This window comes from Haliotis cracherodii, unplaced genomic scaffold, assembly GCF_022045235.1.
Source record: "Haliotis cracherodii isolate W230 unplaced genomic scaffold, xgHalCrac1.p SCAF_7, whole genome shotgun sequence".
Taxonomy (NCBI): Eukaryota; Metazoa; Mollusca; class Gastropoda; order Lepetellida; family Haliotidae; genus Haliotis; species Haliotis cracherodii.
Window position 1 is genome coordinate 47,215,197 of NW_027266330.1, and position 23,577 is coordinate 47,238,773.

General features: G+C 38.6%; 1 protein-coding gene across 4 annotated transcripts; it reads right to left on the reverse strand.

The window, feature by feature from the left end:
• Positions 1 to 682: 682 nt before the first annotated feature.
• On the reverse strand, positions 683 to 23,577 carry LOC139447411 (2-acylglycerol O-acyltransferase 2-like). Of its 4 annotated transcripts, none has more exons than XM_071228745.1 (5): positions 23,538 to 23,577; positions 7,829 to 8,318; positions 6,262 to 6,436; positions 4,867 to 5,066; positions 683 to 3,918 (listed from the first exon to the last, which is right to left on the reverse strand). In XM_071228745.1, exons 2-5 carry the CDS (start codon positions 8,313 to 8,315, stop codon positions 3,764 to 3,766), a joined length of 1,017 nt encoding a protein of 338 aa, XP_071084846.1. In that variant the 5' UTR covers positions 8,316 to 8,318; positions 23,538 to 23,577; the 3' UTR covers positions 683 to 3,763. The 4 variants fall into 4 exon arrangements, with proteins under 4 accessions (XP_071084846.1, XP_071084848.1, XP_071084847.1 ...); XM_071228747.1 differs by lacking the exon at positions 23,538 to 23,577 and adding an exon at positions 20,934 to 20,946; XM_071228746.1 differs by lacking the exon at positions 23,538 to 23,577 and adding an exon at positions 20,909 to 20,923.

A 23,577-nucleotide genomic window follows, 5' to 3' on the forward strand; every position in this document is an offset into this window, starting at 1 on the left:
AGGAAATGCCCCATCTTAGTGCTAAGAAGACTACATGTACTGAGGCCCCACAAGAGATGCTATGGCTGTGGAACAAAAGAGCCATGTCAGTCTAGAATCCCAGGAGAGTTAATATACCACACCTGTAGCCCTGAGGTTGCTTCCAGGTTCAATGCCTTCTACATTGTCATGGACAATATTATTGTTTACTGTAAATCATGAAATTAATTTGTCACTTTATTAACGCATGCAAGGGTCACTGGCATTTTTTGCATTAATTTCATGCTCGCATTAATTTAACGATTTACGGTATTTCATCACAGATTCCCACAGACATAAATACCTGCCTTGATTTAACACCCAACTAAAACGTGGTGTACATCATCTTAGAACAAACAAGTTGGCATTTATCAAGGATTATAACCTTTCATTCTGGATATTGAATATCCAATGAATTCTTTCAGAACATTTTCTAGATGATTGGATCATAGAAATGAAACGGTTTTCCAGAAACTAGAGTACCGGTATATAAATACTAATTTGATTCAAAAACTAAAATAAACACAATCATTCTCCATCTTTTCAACAGACAAACAGAAGAACACATATATTATATTATCACTTTTGGAATGGCTAAAATGTTCACAGCACCGGGGCTGGCGAAACAGTAGCTGTATAAAATGTAGATACAGCTACTAACAAAATATATCTACGGCATCATACATATACAATAATATATATAACGGGTAATTTACAAGTAAGTTACCTGGAACAGGCAGCCAGTTTCATAAGCATTCTGCCAAATTAGTATTATGTACACCATACAGATGTCACAGCCATCAACCATCATGCTTCATGTCAGGGTTCTGTGAAGTAATTAGGATGTCCCTATACGCTCCTGGTGTTAATAGGTGAGGTGAAATGGGGTTTTAATAATGTCTCGTCCAAGATTATTGCACTTTTATAGCGACATGCCTGCAATGCTGAGAGACAGGCAGAGCAACAAGTACCAATTTTTAACGTCCTTTGGTATGATGTGGCCAGGCATCAAACACCAGACCTCCTGCTCTACCACCAGACCATGGAGGTGGTCCCTGATATTCATAATGCATAACCTACCATATTCGACATAATAAGTGTCCCGGTCTAATAAGCGCCCACAGCGATATTTGCTTATATATTGGCTAGTGAACGATCCCAATTTGCACCCCTTCTGATTGATCAATGTACACAAGACTTTTTTTATTCGCGTATAATATGCACTCGTGTGTTATATGCACCCTTAATTATGGGCAATTAAATTCTGGAAAAATATATCTGTCGTATATAAACATTTCAGGCTGTAAGCATTAAATATGAAATTTATCTTTCAACTCTGTTTTTTTCCCCAAAATCATATTCTAATAAGAGCCCCCTATTTCCTATTTTGAGAGTGCCCTGGGCGCTTATTACATTGAATACGGTAAGCATAGTTGAGTCTGGAACAAGTATATGAGCATACGTGATGCAGGAGAGGTTCCCCTTCTCATGGACATCATCACTTAAACAAGTTACAAGAGAAGTGCTTCTCAGTTTTCGGTTAATCACATTTTAGGACAAACAAGTCGCACAATGACACCATGTAGCATGCAAGTAATACACAGCATCCTCCCAGGGCAAGGGAGTTAACTGGCTTTAAAAGTCCAGTTTCCACCCTTGCCGAACTACGCTGGAATTTCATGGCCTGATTGTAACACCACCAAAAGCTATTATGAGCTATGTCACTTCTATCTCCCTCCTATTAACCAATCAGATTCCACTCTCACGTCACTTGCATTTCCTTCAAACAAAATTGCGGCACCCAAAACAAGACTTTCTGCTTTTGATAGTCTAATATTGTAATGAAAGGGGCCTTAACTCGCAAAGTCCAACAAATCATTTGAGCACCTTGATTAAAAGTTTGAAAAGATTTGGAAAATATTTGTTGCCGCCGAGTTGACAGTACACATGCTTTGCAAATCCTGCAGTCGATCAAAATCTGCACATTGAAATCCATGTTGTTTACGAACTAGATGTTTAGTTCATTGCACGATTTGGATTTGACTATGCTTAGACTTGTTAGTCCAGCCAAAATATAACTCCAGAATTCCAGCCTAGTTTGGCAAGGGTGGAAACTAGACTTATATTGTCATTTAACTCCCTAGCCTTGGGAAGATAAATACACCGATCAGTCAATCACTGTCATGTAACATAAAAAATATGGACTTGTTATGAGTATGAATTATTCAGAACAAGCACAACTGAACCAGTCTTGTGTATATTGATCAATCGGAAGGGGTGCTAATTGGGATTGTTCACCAATATATTAGAAAATATCGCCGTGGGCGATAGAGCGGGGCGCTTATTATGTCGAATATGGTAATAATTCTTTTCTTAATGTAAGATATTTACAATATGCCATCACACACACACACACACACACACATTGGGCATGTTTTCTTGGATATAGATAAAAGGGCATATTGCATAGTCTCGTGATGTCTTCTCACCACTTTGATCAGTAGCAACACTCACGAAGATCAGCTGTTTACAATTGTGGTGAACCTCATGAACAGAACCATTTTTGTCTTTTCACTTCGCGCATAATAGATCTTGTATATTTTTATGTATATTCATTTAACAAAAGGCAGTTTATGCCATTATTTCTACTTTTTCAATAGTCAACATCAACATGGCACCTAGAACATTCATTTCAACAATGACATGAAAATAATCTGACAACTCAAACACAATTGTTGTAAAACCAGGCACTCAAATAACATCTCCAGGCTGAAATGACTACAACCCTTGAACCTACAAATGTGAGTGATATGTATTTCATAAGGTACACAAGTCATGAAATGAACAGTCCACACTACTTGAAAGATTATCCAATTATCACAATGTGCAATTAATAAGTGAACGAAACCAACATGATGGAGACAGACATTCATTAAATAGCGGGGACATTTTTCATATTTATTATGCATTGGCATAACCAAAAGATGAATGGTCTCTCATGAGCCTGAAATATTGCTGATTATGCAGAAATGAAGGAACAGTGTAAGCTATTTCTATGGAAATATCCATGAACATGAGACATCCAATACATAAAAACCAATATTGACATTTGTTAAGTCAAAACTGGAATATATCCCCCTGGAAACTGATTCTGTATCTATGTGATGTAGCCATATTGTTTTAATCTGTGGCATCAACTGCAGGTCTCTGACTTAGGCCCAGTCACTGTTTTTATCAGATGAATTAGGGATGCTGCTGGGAGCTTCTTTAGTTATGTTTGCTTTGAACTTAATTATACAGGGCCCACTTGGCCAGTCATCACAGCACTACGGCTACTGCATCAGTAGGTTCATGCTTACTTTACATTGGGCGCGGTTCTGCAATTGTCTTGTCCTGATCAGCCACAATATACAAACGTCAGCTCATCCAACTACACAATTCTGACATTCATGATTTAATCTATTGAAAGAACTAATCTCAGAGAATACAAATCACTGAGACTGAATAAGTCAAAACAGCTTTTCTTTTAGTCATTTATCTTTTCAGTAATATGTTTATAGGTAAAAAACAATGTTTTTGTACTGTCATTTCTGTTGATATGTAAAATGAAATATGTAATATGTATTTTTTATTATTTCCTCTTTTCCCAATCAGCAATTAGATGTTTTATCAACACCATATATGGTCCTGCTATCATTGAATAATAAGATGGCAGTCTTCATCAACACCATATTTGGTCTTGTAATCACTCAAGAATAAGATGCTCGTCTTCAGCAACACCATACTTGGTCTTGTTAGTTTCAAACAAGTCTATGAGGGCATCCATGTACTTCTGGTGAAGATCAGCCACTTCTTCGTTGGTTGGATTCTCGTTCTTTGTAATTCCAATTGGTTTTCCCACTACAAATAAATGGCAGGTTGATACCAATATCTGAACCATCCATTGTGCAGTCGTAATGTTTTGTTTGTTTGTTGTTTAATGCCGCACTCAACAATATTCCAGCTATATGACAGCTTTCTATAAATATCCAGACAATCCAGTGATTGATATCATGTGCTTCGATCCACGCAATTGGGATCGATGACATGCATCATTCAAGTCGGCGAACCTGACCACCTGATCCCATTAGTCGCCTCTTACGACAAGCATACTGAGGCGCGGTGACTTAGTTGATGGGGAGTCATCCTCCGCCGCTGGTTCGGGACGTGCTCATAGTCTCAACAACTCATCTGTCTGGCCAAATTGACTGTTTACACCCAGCATAGATGGAACACTGCTGACTGGTGTAAACAAGAACGGAAACAAACTCTTCATATTGATAAGCTGTCAGGAAAGAAAGGGAGGACCCTTTTTACATTCAATAGCACTACATTTTTGTATCAACTCAAGTCCACTTTGAAGTGGGCTGTCAAAAAGCATATAACAATTCTTGATACAAAAATTGTGTCATTGATAATATCTTACATAACTATTGTGATGAAATAAAGTTTAGATTTACCAAAACAGGCTTTTTGCTGCCAATAATGTCAAATGACAAAGATGAAAAAAGTAACTATTTTTGCTATTTCAAAAGTCCACAAAGTAATCCCTGCATAAATGTGCCACCACTCACAAGTGGTGGGAAATATGTTGATTTCTTTCTCATCTTTTTTCTGCATATTTGCTAAAAGTAACTTCTCCGATATTTATCGATAATTGATCCATACTATAATAAATCTCTATGATCTGTATCAAAAGCTAGCCCTACCTTTGAATCAAACAAAACCTGTTTATCATAATCAAATAGTGCGAGAATTACGAGTAGTGACACATGTGGTCACACTGACCACAACTGGTGGTCAACTTACCCACTGTGTTCATCGGTCGCCGGTGAGGCAGGAGTCCAAAGGAATAGTTGAACACACCTCGCCCATAAAATATCGGCGGGGAGAACCCACATACCCGGGTCAACGTTATCTGTAATTTCCGTGTGAAAGACCCCTCAGGATTAGGCACTTGAGAATACAAGTCATTTTCTCCAAAGGAAAACACAGGACAGACATCAGCTCTGAAAGAGACATGGGAAAATTCTTATATACTGCTAAATTCATACTCGTCTATGCTCAAAGTGCATACGATTAATAACCCAGTTAATAGATTGGTGTGCATTTGATTTTCATTCTCAGCTCCCTCGGGAGTATACAACCCAAGCTGCTTGTGATGCATTAGAAGGTAAACTGTCATGTTACCATCTCATTCTACCAGGTACCCATTCACTACTGGGTGAACAGAAGCATAATTGGAACAAGTCACTTGCCTAAGGAGACACCACATGTAACATGTGCTCCATCGTAGGGCAGTTCCGAAGCCCTAGAAACTCTCAGGAGGCAAGTTGCTGTAAGACCAGCGTTAGAAACTGGCACTAGTCCTGTAGTCCTTGCCAAACTGCCCAATAGTTAAGGTATCATAGGGACTAGTAGAAATTTGCCATTTTTAAGGGTTATCATTAACAGGACAAGTAGACCAATAATATTAGTTTCTACCACTGAAGACCTGTCCACCTGTTGTCCACAACCACGATAACATGGTATCTGTATAATCTGTGCAATTGATAACAACAGCAGGGGTAGAAGGTTTGCTTGTGAACAAGTTTGAGGTGTGAGGTGAGGTGAAATTGGGTTTAACGTCGCGTCCAAGATTATTGCACTTATAGAGTGACATGCATGCACTTGTGTGTGGCTGCTTGTACTAGACCGGACTGATGCCGATTAATAGTGCTAGCCCACTGAGCTACCATGCCACAGTTTAACATGAATACCCCACTCAGACACAGAATACTGACTCTGAGCCGACCAGTCCTTGCTTTAACCCCCGAATGCCGAGCGCCAGACAGGGACACAACAAGTACCATCTTTTAACGTCTTTGGGTATGACGCGGCCGGGGATCGAACCCCGGACCTTCCGCTCTCCGGGCGGACGCTCTACTACTAAACCACGGAGGCGGTCCGAACAAGTTTGAAAGTATCATCTATGTAGACAATATTTCTTTCAGAATGTGGTACTAATACACTTCCATGGATGAGAGAGATGGGGTGCCTATATTTTAGTATCGTGCAGGTGCCCCATGGTGATTCCAGGGTACAATAAATTCTCAGTGATTCTGACCACACAGTGACTTCATCTTGTTGGACAAATACTTCTGAACATTTTTCAGATAAAAATAATATTACCGTATGTTTGGAATCCTAAAACCATATACCTACCCATGTTTCATTGCTATTTTTATAAAACCTTTCCGGTTTTTCAAATGAAGTCTGAAGTTCCCAGGAGAGGCATTCAGAGCTTCAATGGCTCCTCCGATGACTAGGCCAAGGACATTGCCCGTCCCAGCCTTCGATAAAAGATACTCTATACTTTCCTTGCTTGCATCACAGGAGCCTGAAACACAGATCTTATGACCTTCATGATCTTATGACCTTCACCTCAGTGGCTTTGTCTACACACACACGACCATGGAACTAATACTCTATACCAACAAACTCTCACACAGAGCTGCGTATAGTGGTGGTATAGAACATAAGTTCCATTGTCCTGTGCCACATAGAATCTTCCTGACAACATGGATGAAAAGCTCTTTGAACATGTTATATTGGCAGTTGCACACATGTTCTGCTTTGTCATGGTAAATGTGAAGAATAAGGGCAAATCTCAAAGCAAAATTATCTTTTTTTCCCTTTTGCCATCTGACTGGGTTAAATTAACTGTACCAGAAATACATGAGCAAAGGATGCCCAGGTGTTTGGCCTGACTACCCCAACATCCTGAACTCAATACATATATCTAAAACACAATTAAACAAGTATCCCTTCATCGTAAACAAGTATCCCTTCATTGTAAACAAGTATCCCTTCATTGTAAACAAGTATCCCTTCATTGTACACAAGTATCCCTTCATCGTACACAAGTATCCCTTCATCATACACAAGTATCCCTTCATCGTAAACAAGTATCCCTTCATTGTAAACAAGTATCCCTTCATCGTAAACAAGTATCCCTTCATCGTAAACAAGTATCCCTTCATTGTAAACAAGTATCCCTTCATCGTACAGAAGTATCCCTTCATTGTAAACAAGTATCCCTTCATTGTACACAAGTATCCCTTCATTGTAAACAAGTATCCCTTCATCGTACACAAGTATCCCTTCATTGTAAACAAGTATCCCTTCATCGTACACAAGTATCCCTTCATCGTAAACAAGTATCCCTTCATCGTAAAGAAGTATCCCTTCATTGTAAACAAGTATCCCTTCATTGTACACAAGTATCCCTTCATTGTAAACAAGTATCCCTTCCTCGTACACAAGTATCCCTTCATCGTAAACAAGTATCCCTTCATCGTAAACAAGTATCCCTTCATCGTACACAAGTATCCCTTCATCATAAACAAGTATCCTTTTATCGTACACACACTTAAAACCTTAATAAAGTGTGTACGATGAAGGGATACTTGTGTACGATGAAGGCTTAAAACCATAATAGACCCATGAAGAACCGGGGTAGAATAGGCCTTTAGCAACCCATGCTTGCCATAAAAGGCGATTATGCTTGTCGTGTTACGGGATCGGGTGGTCAGGCTCGCTGACTTGGTTGATGCATGTCATCAATCCCAATTACGTGGATCGATGCTCATGATATTAATCAGTGCATTGTCTGGTCGAGACTCGATTATTTATACAGACCAACATCATATAGCTTGAATATTGCTGAGTGCAGCGTTAAACAAAACAACCACAACAACAACAACATAAACCCTTAATAACCTGCACTTACCTGTTAACATAAAATATTCCCTGAAGAAAGGAAACTTATACTGGCCTGCGAGGGTCAGCAAATAGGGGCGCAGGCCGGGAAATAAGTCACTAAATCCTGTTCCTTCTGTAGCAAAATTACAAAAATGGCTATAACACATGACACCATGGGGGTGACACGCAAATATATAGTTCCTGTTTGGGTCCAAGTCCACTGTCTTTATCAGCTTCAGAGGGAAGTAGTTGGCAAAGTTCTTCCACATCCTCCACCCGCGCACCCACAGGATGGGGCGCCCTCCCCGGGCACTCTGTTTGCGGTCGTAGACGTACCACACTGCATAGATTAATGATATATAGTAGAAGCGTGTGAACAGCAGGTAGAAGGACAGGAACAGACAGAAGAAGCCCAGGAACAAGAACGAAAGAGTGAACTGGTAAACTGATATTGTCTGCAGGCGACGCTCCAAGGGAATCCTCAGGGGAGCGAACTCTATCCCTAGGACCTTCATCCTCTGAAACAAGAGCAAAGGAACTTCATTATGTTGTTTACTACCGGTACAAAATACAAATACTCTAGCAAAAGTTAAAATACAAAATTAATGCAATAGTGAAAATACTGATAACATAAACATTGTTGAAATGGCATAGTGAACGCTAAAACATTATTGCAATAGTTTAGCTCAGTTAAAACACTACCATAATAGCATAGTGACAGGTAAAATACTATTGCAATAGTTTCACTTACCGTAGTTAAAATACTATTGCAATAGTATAGTGACAGCTAAAATACTATTTAAATTCGATAGCACAGTAACAGCTGGTTCTTGAAAATTTCCAGAAAAAAAGGTCTTATTCATGCAAAACATAAGGTAATCATGGTAATAGTATCTTATAAATGGTTATTCCAATACGTGTCTAATGTGTAATTTAGGAAATATATTGACAGATATTAGATCTTAAGCAGTTGAGGGACATATCCAGTAAAGAGAATAAAAATATTCACATGCATTTTCAACATATTGTGGCATCAATAATGTGGCTATATTATGTATATTATAAGAATTAGTACGGTAATTAAACAAATGCAATAACTGCTTCCAGGCATAATGTCCAAGTGACAGCTGTCATGGTTCCACATGTGTTAAGTAGAATACAGTAGGTGACTCTGTCAGTAAAGATTATTAAGATAGTGCAGTTAGTCTAGTTACTCTCCGTAGCATGTCGGCCAACATTAGCAGGAATCAATATTGCGTTAAAGCTGTGTGCTTCAGGTTGTGAGTTTGGGTTAGTTGTCATACAGGTTCTCACTGCTATATGGAAACAAATCACACACCATGACATTTGTTTGATATAATGGAAAAATGCAAAAAAAACCACTAGGGCTGGGACGGCTAACTTGGGTACTCGGGTCGGGTCACGTGATATATTGTTTGATGACAAAAACTCACTATAGCTCAGTGGTTACACTACATGTTGCTAATGTTACCATTTTTTTCTGACGATGCACACATTCCTTTTAACTTGTATATGTTTGAGTAAAGATAAAGCTTCAGTCAACTTCAGTGAATGCATGATCTGATTGTTTGATACATGTATCTGAATATTTTTCAGCCAGGGCTGCGGTAAAATAATTATCAATCAGACATTATGTTCCCAACTCTTGAGACTTGCAGTGGGTAATAAATCCCAGCCCTAAACCACACTGATAAACATGGCATCACATTCTGATAAAAATGTAAATATGGTCACTTAGCAGAACTACTTTCAAGAATCTCCATACTCGGTGCAATGCCTACTGGCCCTATAAACTATTGTCTTACATTCCCAACAATTTCGATAGAGGTTTTGATATCAGTGATTTCTGTAAACATGGCTGCGAATAATTTGGCACTACATAACAAATTGGGCAGTCTACTCAGGTACTGAATTCACATACAGTTCCTAAAGTTGTTTTTGAAAATGAAAATAGGTTTCTTTGATAATATGATTAATGACAGTATATAATAAAGAGATTATTACCCTAGTGTGTTTTTGTATAATAAATATATTAAGAATAAAATATATGGGATTTAATGACCAAAGGCTTGCATAATAAGAAAAAACAACATGTGATATGAGCAGTTATTTTCCCATTATATCATATTTGTAACACATGGTTGTCACTGTTAAAAAGCGAAAAAAGCACCTTTGGAATAAGGGACAGTGTCAAAAGTTTGAACATCATTTCCACATGTAATTGTTCACGACCATAGCCATGTTTGCTGCCATAGCCTCATTTTGGCTCCATTTCTTTCATTAAAGAAATTTTCCCCAAGTAACGAAACAAGGGAAGTCGTTATGCTGCAAGACATTCACGTTGAATATGGGATGGCGTACAAAAAGGACAGGTTGAGTAGTGGTATAAATAATACCAGCTGCTGTGTTTCAATACATGTACCATATTCGACGTAATAAGCGCCCACGGTGATATTTGCTAATATATTGGCTAGTGAACAATCCCAATCGTCTGATGATAGATAATATGACTAAGCAAGGTCTTGTTAAGAAGGAATATCAACAGGACGTCTGATGATAGATAATATGACTAAGAAAGGTCTTGTTAAGAAGGAATATCAACAGGACGTCTGATGATAGATAATATGACTAAGCAAGGTCTTGTTAAGAAGGAATATCAACAGGGAGTCTGATGATGGATAATATGACTTAGCAAGGTCTTGTTAAGAAGGAATATCAACAGGACGTCTGACAATGGATAATATGACTTAGCAAGGTCTTGTTGACAAGGAATATCAACAGGACATCTGATGACGGAGAATATGACATGGCTAGCTGTTGTTAACAAGGACAAACATGTCAAATCAATGTCATGGTATGTATTCGGGGAAATAATTTCAACAGCACACAAAGGGATCAAATCCCTAAGATAAACATCTCCCACGATCTTATGCAACAAAATTTCTTTATCAGAAGGACTGAATGACAATAAAATGCCATGATGGGTTAAATGAGTTTGAATACAGTTCAATTTTCTTCTTGTCAGTATAATGTGGGGAAAAAGCCTAAAGTAATGCAGGTCTTTGACCTTTACACTTTAGCACTTTAACGAGTATGATACCAACAATCAATCCTAATTCCTCCCTCCCCCCTTACACAGGTCAAAAGTCACTATCATTGCATTCCCAAAGACATAAACAAAAGTATAAACATTACTACATTTGGGGTTAGAGGGCAAAATTAAAGATTCTTGCGATGGCCTTGCCCACACTGGTGGCAGCGATGTTACTACGTCAAAAGTGACAGTGAAACTGTGTTCTGTTTATGACAAGTACCGACTAAATACGGTGAATGAAAATGAAATACCATATTTGTCACATTAAGTGTGCCGATCCAATAAGCATCCCCTGAAAAACGTCTAGACCAATCTGTAAGTACAGTGTTCCCTTGCTATTGCACTGTTCAATACAGCGCTAACTTGGTTATAGCGTGTGGTAACGCATGGCTCCCAAAATCTATGTACATTTTTAATAAACTCAAGTTTTATGATGACACAATGTTAAAAAAAACCCCAATACTAACTGATCACCACGATCAGGTAACACCGGAAATACCAGTCAACCATTCCGAACTGAAGTACCCAATTTTATCCTATTATTACACTCTTGGTTATAAACGTGTTCATTGAATATCTGGACTTAAATTTGCACTGGTGTCCCTGTCGTCTAAGGCTGTGCAGAGTTGCGTCCCTTGGGCACGCCAGAAAATTGTGGGTTCGAATCCGGGTTCGCCCAGATTATGTTTCTAGGTTTGTCAGCACCATACCCGTGCTGCATCACTTCGGGCTTTCCTCCCACATTAAGCTGACACGCTGTGATATAACTGGAATACTCTTAAAAGCGGCATTAAACCCTAACTCACTCAGTAGTTCCAAGCTTCAAGTAGGTTATTCTGTGTCCACTTATTTAAGAAGAGAATTTAAGAAGGGAACATTTTGAAATGTCCAAATTACAAATAAAACTACTAAATTCAACCTACTGTTTAGATATGTAATGTGATCAGTTTGTGATGTCAGGACGTATTGAATATTTCTGTCATATGTTCAGAACAATACAAAAACAGTGTTCCAAACTAACCTCAGTTAGTCCCCAAAATATGAACATCATGATAAGCTATGAAAATATGGGTTAGACTTGGGTTTCAGCAACCCATGCTTGCTGTAAGAGGCGACTATGTTTGTCGTAAGAGGAGACTAACTAATCCAGTGATTGACATCATGAGCATCGATCCACGCAATTTGGAACGATGACATGCTTCTACCAAGTCAGTGAGCCTGACCACCCGATCCCATTAGTCGCCTCTTACGACAAGCATAGTTGCCTTTAATGGCAAGCATTGGTTGCTGAAGACCTATTCTACCCCGGATCTTCACGGGCCGCCTCAGTGACTTAGTCGGTTAGATCGTTGATTTTGTGTGTTGGCGATTAGGTGCCTCACTCTGGCAGTGTGGGTTGAATCCTGGATGGGACTCAACCCCCAAAAAGTATGAGAATCTGTACTGTACTAAGAAAGTGTTATACCAAATATAACATTTGTTACATAATTACTGCGTTAAGTGAATTATCTTTCTTCCTTGTAAACTTAGGAGGTTTTATGCCTGGCTCAGCAATAATCCACCAATAAACCAGTGACGGCAGATACTAGAAACACATGCTTCACACAATACATGTGGGCAAGAGAGACCATGTCTTCCGTATGGCCAGTCAATGTTCAACCAGGCTCTCCTTCATCTATATCCCTGTAGTACCAGATTTTGGGGGTGCCAGGCATTAAAATGGGGGTCCCAGGGTGACACTATACCAACATGAAATATAATACAAAGTCTGTGTGAAGCCTCATGCTTACTATGGGATCTCCTTGTTTGAATCGAAAATTATTGATTTAGTGAATCTGACACAGACTGTCCAAACACTGATTGTATTTCTTTTGAACAAAGAAACATGACAGGCTTCAATGTAATTAGTTTAATACAATCGTTCCAGGTTTCCTAGATCCATTGGACTATTGAGTCCAATAGGGCCGGCAATTGATATATATTTGTGTCCTTTCTTAACTTTTATGAATATATGAAGCAGTATTTGACATTCAATAAAACCCTGCTTACACTACAGTCTAGTAATAACACTATAGAAGACACAACCAGTTTAATAAATTTTCCGAAAAGCTGATACATGTATTGTGATGCTTAGATTTTTTGCAAAATTTCAATGCAAGATATTTTCTTCCACTCCATATAACACCCTCCACTAAGTCTGTCTCCCTGCAGACTCTGCTCCATATAACACCATGCATTGAGTCTGTCTCCCTGCAGACTCCGCTCCATATAACACCTTGCATTAAGTCTGTCTCCCTGCAGACTCCACTCCATATAACACCCTGCATTGAGTCTGTCTCCCTGCAGACTCCACTCCATATAACACCCTGCATTGAGTATGTCTCCCTGCAGACTCTGCTCCATATAACACCCTCCATTAAGTCTGCCTCCCTGCAGACTCTGCTCCATACAACACCCTGCATTGAGTCTGTCTCCCTGCAGACTCTGCTCCATATAACCCCCTGCATTAAGTCTGTCTCCCTGCAGACTCTGCTCCATACAACCCCCTGCATTGAGTCTGTCTCCCTGCAGACTCTGCTCCATATAACACCCTCCATTAAGTCTGCCTCCCTGCAGACTCTGCTCCATACAACACCCTGCATTGAGTCTGTCTCCCTGCAGACTCTGCTCCATATAACCCCCTGCATTGAGTCTGCCTCCCTGCAGACTCTGCTCCATACAACACCCTGCATTGAGTCTGTCTCCCTGCAGACTCTGCTCCATATAACCCCCTCCATTAAGTCTGTCTCCCTGCAGACTCTGCTCCATACAACACCCTGCATTGAGTCTGTCTCCCTGCAGACTCTGCTCCATATAACACCATGCACTAAGTCTGTCTCCCTGCAGACTCTGCTCCATATAAAACTCTGCATTAAGTCTGTCTCCCTGCAGACTCTGCTCCATATAACACCATGCACTAAGTCTGTCTCCCTGCAGACTCTGCTCCATATAAAACCCTGCATTGAGTCTGTCACCCTGCAGACTTGAAGTCATTCTCCCTGCATCAACCACAGTGTAAGTCACATTTATCTCTGTGAAAGACGCTGTAAATATGTGAAGGTCATTTGAACACACTTGCCCCCTACCTTCCAAATATCTTTCCATTTGAATCCAGTCATTTTGATACTTGTAGTGTTCCTCGGGAAACCCTCCAACCAACTGGACAACAATTGGAACAGAACACAAGCCTATCCTTGCCTGTACTGTATACCTCTCCTCCCAATATCACCTCCTGATATACACCTCGGTTAAACCGCTGATCGTCTATAACGTTTATCAATTATCTGGACCCCAAAGGTAGCGTTGTAACGAGGGATCACTGAAACAGCTTTTGTGTGTCAAATGTCATAGGTCAGAGGTGAAGTAGAACTCGTTGTATGTGGAGTGATTAACATGCTATAATCTAACCATTTCATAACATACTTATGATTATATGTACAAACTTTGAGATTAATAATCACAACTGTCTTTTATACTTTGACACTTTTGAGGGTCATTGAGCTGTCACTATGTTTATCTTTATATCAGATGGGAAATTATCATACGGTTTTGAATATTTATCATGCTTTTATCTTGATTCAGATTATTGTACAAGTTATCACTGTGACAGTACCATGATAACAGCATGAAGTGGGAAACACAAAAACAACCTTGACCTCCATTGTTAGGCTGATTCAATAAGATTGCTGTGTCGGCAAGTAGGAAACATATCATATCCGACTTAGACAGGGTTTCAGTGTGGGTCATTTCCTAAGATAGAGACTGCTGGTCCACCAAATATCCCAAAGAGTCTTAAATATTGAAATTAGTAATGTTACAAAAGAATGTCTTTCAAAAACTTTATGACATTCTGAAAATATGCCAAATTGTTTCAATGCCATTACTGTCAAGCAAAATCTCTGCATAGTGAAACACTAACTTGTTCAATTACTAGTATATAGTACACACAGTTTTCAAAAACTAAGTATGTCATAACCCTGACATTAAACGTTAAACGTTAAAGATTTAGGTGTTACCAAAATTCAAATGTTTGAGCAAACCTCAAGAACCCCCATTTACTTAAAACACTGTGTACAAATACCATATGTATGAAAAAAATGCTCCAGCAACGTAACAGCTTGTTGTATCGCACAAGATACATTTAAGATAGATGTTCTTCGTCACTAATTCAGTAGAGAGGGCATAACCTATGTAGTTTACAAGACTAAACTGCCAACAGGTTAGATTGCTACTACTTGCTGTCACCATACCATTCGGTGAACTGACTTGGGACAGCAGGCGAATAAAGTGTGCATTTCTCAGCGTCCGAAATACCTGCCTGCCCTACCGTCCGAGACAGGTTGATTTCAACTCGGGCTGAGAGATTTTCAAATCCCCCTGCCCGACGGTCGGGTTATATTTCATAGGTGAAAATATTCTAAATATTTCCCGATGATAAGCATTAATTCAGATGTAAAGATGAATGATAAAATGTAACCAAAAAGAAACCCCGTTAGCTTTTAGACAACCTAACATTTAGCGATGCGCTTATGCTACAAGCAATCAGTTTTCATATTTTTAATTAAATTATCCTAAGAAACATATGATTATAGTGGGCAGGCAGGTTTTGGTCAGGGCTGGCAAGTATTTCAGCTAGCCAGTCCTGCGGTCTGACTGAAATTTTTGTGAGTTTGATACCCTGCATTTCTATCATGTGTCTATTGCACAGCAGATTTGGCTTGTAGCAATGAAGCTGGTGTTAGGTTTAAGTAGGACTTAGGGAGCATCCATTTGATTTGTAGGGGGGAAAGGGGGGAGAACCAGGATTAGAAATTGGCACTAGTCCTATAGTCCTTGCCAAACTGCCCAATGGTAAAGGTATCATAAGGACTAGTAGAAAATTGCCATTTTTAAGGGGTTTGCTATATGTTATCATTATAAGGACTAGTGGACGAAAACTGTTAGTTTCTAACGCTGAGAACACTCTTCAGCTTACTGAGCATCATCAAACAATCTATTCATTTTCACTATTAACACAAAATATTTTGATGTTTGGGTATTTTCCACACAACAAACTATTCATTTTTGTCACCACTGCCAACAAACTACATTTTGGGCATATTATGGGACAAACAATTCATTAAAAATCCCCACCTCCCCCAATAGAAATTAAATGGATTCCCCCTTATAAAATAAGGTTCTAACATGGTGAGTGTAATGCATGATATTACACAGCATGGCAACCATAAGAGCCCGAATATGCAGTTTACACAAACTGACCCAGCTGTTATCAGTTAAGTAGTCCGTCTCACAGTCCATGAACCACATTATTTTCCCTTCCACTCGCCCTTACTGTAATACTATAGGTCTAAATGAAGCAAGTCTAGATTTTCCACTGGTTCAGTTCTAAACACCCCCCTCTCACTGGAGGCTCCTTTTCAATTTAAACGTAGTGACTTGACTTATTTTGATAGGCATTTAGAAGTTGGAGTACTAAGTAAGTAAGTAAGTAAGGATAAGAATTTATGGATGAACAATTGTAATAAAGAAGTTGTTCATCCATAAATTCTTATCCTTACTTAAACGTAGTGGCTTGTTTCAATCAAAATTATATTTCCAGAGACTAAGCATAAGTCTATCAGTTAAGTTGTGCCAGTAGTTGCCTCCCTTCCCCAGCCGGAGGACACAAATTGAGCAATCCTATCAGATCAGAACTTTTTGTCCCAGTATTACAATAATGAAGTTGTGGACTGTTGTGGGCGTGTTGGACTGTCCAGCGGTCCTCCAGACCCTGTGTTTACAGGACACACTGAAGGTACAAAAGGACTTTGTGATAGAATAATGTCTGTTGAGGACAAGGGCATTTTGCCAATACATTAAGTTTTACATGAAGTAAATTCTACTGTAATTGTAATGAAGTATTGCATGTGTGTGATCCTTCAACTAGCTACAGAGTTATAGACTTCTGCAACTGTTTACACCAGAGCTCCAGATAACTTTTTGAGCAATTGAGTTTTTACTCTAGGGTTTCTATTTTAATTGGGTTATTGCATTTTTCATTGGGTAACCAATATTGTTTCACTCATCTATTCATCACTCTATTGGGTTGTTTCCAAAATTAGTGAACATTTTAAAATAAAAAATAAAAAACTGTTCTAAATATTTAGGCTTGACTCAGAAAGTACATTAGGTCGTATTTGTGTTTTGGAAATTAGCTCCTTTGTACGCATGCTGAAAAAGCTTCATTGGGTATTTACACGTGCTGTTTATATACATTTGGGTTTTTCATTTAATCATGCGTTTCTGTACACATGTTAATTGAAAGTAATTGGGTTTTGAATATTTTTGGTGGGGTATTTTACGCAAATATGCTGTTTATCTGTAGCTCTGTTACGATCTGACATTCGGTATTCTGATTAACATAAAGAATCATATTCGTGTCTTACAGTGTGCATTTTATGGTTCTATTACAATTTGTAAAGTTATTTGGATGTTTGTTTGTTTGTCAGCAATCAGCAAAATTCCAGCTATATGTTGGTGGTCTGCACATAATCAAATCTGAACCAGAAAAATCCATCGATTAACAACATGAATTGGGATACGATGACATGCATCAATCAAGTTAGACCTGCACCATGACTGTGGAATATATTTATTTAATGAAAAATAATAATCTAGAAACGTATACAAAAGCAAGTCTAGACAGCTCTAGCTAGCTCTATCAGCATAGGAAGATATTATTTTTTTTTAGAGTCAAGAGGGATATTGTGTAATATAAGATTTCATAGACTAAAGGTTAGTCTACAATCAAGTCAGGAGCCTGACCACCTGATCCCGTTAGATGCCTCTTACAAGAAGCATGGTTTGCTAAAGACCAATTCTAACCCGGAATCTTCACGAGACTGGATGGTTGTAGTAATTAGATAAACCTATTTTTATATTATATTTCCTGTCATAATATAATAAGGTTTCCAAGTGATTTTTTGTACCAAAAGATTCTGCATTTAAAATTTGTTTTATAAGGAGTGCATACAAAACAAGAAAACTTTCTTGTATACCCATTATATACTTCAGCTGGTGTCCCTTCAGAGAATCCTTGAGAGGAAACCAAACAGTGGACAGTCTATACTTAAGGGGAGACCATTTGATAGTCGCAGGTGGGGATTTCTGCTTTTTTATAATCTGTTCCTACAAATGGGACCCGTGAAGATCCGGCTTAGAATAGGTCTTCAGCAACCCATGCTTGCCATAAAAGGCAACTATGCTTACCGTAAGGGGCAACTAACGGGATCGGGTGGTCAGACTCGCTGACTTGGTTGACTGCGTGGATCGATGCTCATGATATCAATCACTGGATTGTCTGGTCGTGAATCGATTATTTACAGACCGCCGTCATATAGCTGGAATATTGCTGAGTGCGGCGTTTAACAACAAATCAACCAACCAAATCCTACAAATGGTCAAAATACATTGGTCCTAAGGTTTTAAAAACAAAACAGACACCATTCAATAGACATGCAGGATGTAGAAGCAGACATTGTTGTGGATAAAAGAATAATTGTTTGGCTATTCTTGTCAGAGAAAAATATTACATGTTTTGAAGAAGTGATTGTCAAACAAATGCCATCAGACAATTTTAAGATTTTATGTGATATCATTTAAACAATAGATTTATTGAGCTGATGTCTCAACTTGTGATTTGGAAATCCACAATTTTCACTGAAAACCAGAAATGAGTAATAAATAGAATAACCTACTACCTCCAAGGATTGACAAAGTAAACACAATCTTTTCACTCAAAGTAGATAATCATAGCTTGTATGTTATTCCTCTCATTTCAATAAACATGATAAAAGACAATTTGAAGGGGTAGTACTGCTAGAGAAAAATGTCCATTTGAATTATTTTTCTTGGTCAAATTAGTCCTCAGTGAAACCCGTCGAGACTAATTAGTGTTAAATACAGATTATGGTAATCATGGTAATGAGATGTCTTAATCAACAAGAGTGAGTGTGTTTGACACAATCTGCCATTCTACAATACTGTTTGCATATGCTGTTTCCACTATGAATGTAACTGCAGGGATCTGAAAGTACTTTGGCCATAATATACATGTATTACCGTATTTGACGTAATAAGCACCCCGCTCAAATAAGCGATATTTGCTAATATATTGGCTAGTGAACAAACCCAATTAGCACAATTTCCAATTGATCAAAGTACACAAGACTTATCTATTCATGTATAATACACATTCGAGTGTTATATGCATCCTTAATTATGGGTAACTAAATTCTGGAAAAATATATCTGTCATGTATAAACATTTCAGGCTGTCAGCATAAACCATGAAATTTATGATCTTCCAACTCTGTTGTTTTCACCAAAATAATATTCTAATAAGAGCCCCTTATTTGTAATTTTGAGAGCGCCCCTGGAGCTTATTATATGGAATACTGTATACTAATTACTAGGGCTGTTACGATTCACTCGCATATACGGTGAATCAAACCGTATCCATTCATGAATTGAATTTGTTTTTCGTGGCCACCAAAATCGAATATTAATGAAATGTGCATTTACATAAATATACCCATAACAACATGTTATATGCATAGATTTGGTCAAGAGACAACACTCTTATACTATTTGATTTGAAAGTATTGTGGTCACTGGTCATTGCTGCATTTGAGCAGATACTAGAACCCGGATAAGTGCATTATATAAATGTATAATATATTAATAATTAACAAACCATGTCAAATAATTTATGTTGTTATTGCTTCACTGATTATTAGAAATAATACATCAGCTGCTGACTTGTTTCGTGAATTAATATTCGTATTCGTTACCCTATATTCTTGATACGAATCATATTCACCTCATAGTGTATTCGTTGCAGCCCTACTAATTACTAGAGACACTGGATTGTCTGGTCCAGATTCGAATGTTTTCAGGCCGACATCATTTAGAATAGTGCTGAGTGCTGCATTGATCAACAAACACTCCTTACTCCATTGAGAATATGTTTTCACATGGTCCTATTTTTCAGGACAAATAAAGAAATAACCTTAATGTCAGAGGAATTAATTCACATTAACTAAGAGACATATTCCATCACAACATAAATAATTCTATTGTTTTTTAAGTCAGGAAACAATCAGTCAGGATGGATCCACTCCAGTGTGGTGACTCTCCACTAGTCCATGCTATGCAGTAGAGGCTAGGTAGGCCCATATTGATTCCATATATATAGCCAGCTACTCAGCTTATTAAAGACACAGTGCTTGAAAAAAGCAGAGACTGAAAAGGTTAAATCAGCTTAAAACAAGTATGGGAAGGATTTGGGCTCATAGACACAAAAGTTCTGATAATAGAATAGCATTCATTCCACCCCGACCAAACTCATTATCTTATTCTTAATCTGTCTAGAGTTTATACAGCCCAATTCTATATGAATATTGAACTCTTGAGAAATACAACGGAAATGATTGCAATAACCATCTTTAATGTGTTATGAAGTTAGATTTTTGAGAAATGGTTAGTCACAACAGTTCTATTTAGATCTGGCCTGTTCCTGAACTGACGTCTGCTGATTCTTACCTTCACATAAAACATTTATCAGACGTCATTTTCAGACAGCCTTTCATTATTTCATTACGAACTCTAAATGTGGCTATGCTTTTCTGTCACAAATGAACAATCGTAAGGCATTATTGAATATAACTACTGTTTTGGACTGCTTCCACCAAGAATATAACTGGTTAGATCTATCCAAGGTAGTTAGTTCATTAAAATTGAGTGTTGATCTTGGCCGAAGCTCGTCTGCTAAAATTGTATCGACAATAATAATAAAACACATCTATCCTATGAACAAAATCATACATATTAACATGTTATATTTCACAAGCAATTAATCAACATAAAAATACAGATGTCAAATATAACTGACGCAATTATCACATTATTTGATTACGTGTAAGCGGAGAGATAAAACTCACGGGCGACGAAGCATTTGCGTCAACTCCCAGTCGGGATGTAAGTAGATAAGTTAGAGTTACCTCCCTTACATCACTTGTAGACAAAATGGCCCGGGGTGTAAAACAAACAGGTCATATCAACCAACGCCCATGGAAGGTAAGACTTCCGAGTCTTACCGAGGCGAGGTCCTATGTATAGTATAATTTTTTTTACAGGATCGGGTGATCCGGCTCCCTGACTTTGTTGATGCCTGTCACCGTGTCCCAGTTACGTAGATCGACGCTCATGATGTCAATCACTGGTTTGTCTGGTCCGGACTAAAATATTTACAGACCACCGTCATACAGCTGGAATATATTATTGCTGAATGCGAACAAACAAACAAACACCAGATCTTTTATTCATTTTCTCTTATTTGATAATGCCATTGTCGGAAAATATCTATCCGATGAAACTTAATTTCACATTCTCGTATTTGCCGCGGGTAATCGCTCAAACGTCATGAAACATGAAATTGAATTTGTCTTTGGAAAACCTACCTCAGTTCGTGTAGAAATTCTGATGTATGTTTTAGGGATGCAGGCTTAAACGGCACATCAACAAAAACTCACTGATTTCTCGAGCGAAAACGGCACCTCGTTTTGCGAAAACGGCACCTCGATCTATTTTTAATAGTGAGTGAGTTAGGTTTAACGCCGCTTTTAACAGTATTACAGTTATATCATGGCGTGTCAGCTTAATGTGGGAGGAAAGCCCGTGATGCGAGTCTCAGACGTTTACCACTTCGGTGAAACCCACGAACACGGGTATGGTGCTGACAAACCTAGAAACATAATCGGGGCGAACCGGGATTCGAACCCACAATCATAGGTTTCTGGCGTGCCCAAGGGACGCAACTCTGCACAAGGAATGGGCCACCCGCGCCCCTCTATTTTTAATAACGATAAGAACGACTTATGTAGTAGTATATATGCTTTATTCCTGCATTAATTTATTCTTGTGATGTCGGCTGCCGGCAGAAAGGGAACCCGGGAGATATAAATGGAAAATCTATAAAATTACTATTTATTTCCTACTTACTAAAATAAATATCAAATATATAGTATAGCTGTACTCTAATTTCTTGACATTTCAGCCGGATCCAATTTCAGCTTGACATTGAGTTAATTTGAGTTTAAGTTAATCAAAACTTCGAAGCATGTGATGTTTTCACAATAAGTTTAATTGTGCATCCCAATCAGAGTCGTTGAGTTAATTCAGTTCCGTAGCCAGCCAGGTTCCCCGACCTCCCCAGTTGTTAAAGAAATCGAAATATGTCGACAAACCTATCTCACAGTGAACTGGAACACCTTTATGTTTATGTGCAATATCATGACGACTGGCAATATATTTCGCGGACTATACATTTTGCTTGACGGTGTATTGCCCTCAAAACATCTGTAATCCGACTCGTCCAATAAGGACACACTCATCTACAATCTATTGTGTGAAGATGCGTTGTTTCAACTAATAATAGAAACACATCATTCAATATGCCAGCGGTGTATGACGTGACAGACAGATGTATATCATGTGTCGTCGAACTAGAACTGTGAATGTGTCCTTTGTAAGATATATGGACTTGTTATTGTCAGGTTGGTATAAAAATAACATCTCTGGTGAGGTGAGGTGAAATGGGGTTTAACGTCGCGTTCAAGATGATTGCACTTATATAGCGACGTGCATGCACGTGTGTGTGGCTGCTTGTACTAGTCTGGTTGGTTGGTTGTTTTACGCCGCACTCAGGAATATTACAGCTATATGACGGCGGTCTGTAAATAATCGAGTCGGGACCAGACAATCCAGTGATTGACATCATGAACATCGATCCACGCAATTGGAATCGATGACATGCATCAACCAAGTCAGCGAGCCTGACCACCCGATCCCGTTAGTCGCCTCTTACGACAAGCATAGTTGCCTTTTACGGCAAGCATGGGTTGCTGAAGACCTATTCTACCCCGGATCTTCACGGGTCTTATGAATATTGAACAGGGTGCCGTTGTATAAGGCGGTCTCAGCGCTAAACTCCAATACCTTTGATAACATGGACTTACGACAGTCGTATCGTCGCTATATGCATGGCTGAAATAATGTCGATGCGTCGATAAATTTTAACTCACTCACGATATTCGTGAGGACTCAACTGGAACGATAGTCGATCACTTGTACAAGCGAGACCTACATAAACCACCATGCATATATCGAATTGGTAAGTAGATGCAGATCTGTGCAGGCAGCGTTCACAATGTGCATAGCCTGTCTAAACAAACACACAGAACAGTCATTTTACCATATCTGTACCTCGATCAACAAAATATTTATGAATACCTTCCGCATTTATGTTTCACGATTTACCAAGTCTGTCGTTTATTTATTTTATCAGTAGTTTAACTCTTTCCTCGAGTTCCTCATGCGTGACGTCACAACATAGTCTGTTCAGTGGGATTAGTGTGTTAAAGCGTTCAGCATTTTCTCACACTAGCCATCTGGTTAAAACCTGCATATATCCGAATAAAGTCACCAACAGGTGATGACTAGTTATGAATTATTATTATAAACATATGTGTGGTGATTCTACTCACGGTTTGTGGAGACGCAATATGTTTTCGCAGGTATCTGAGG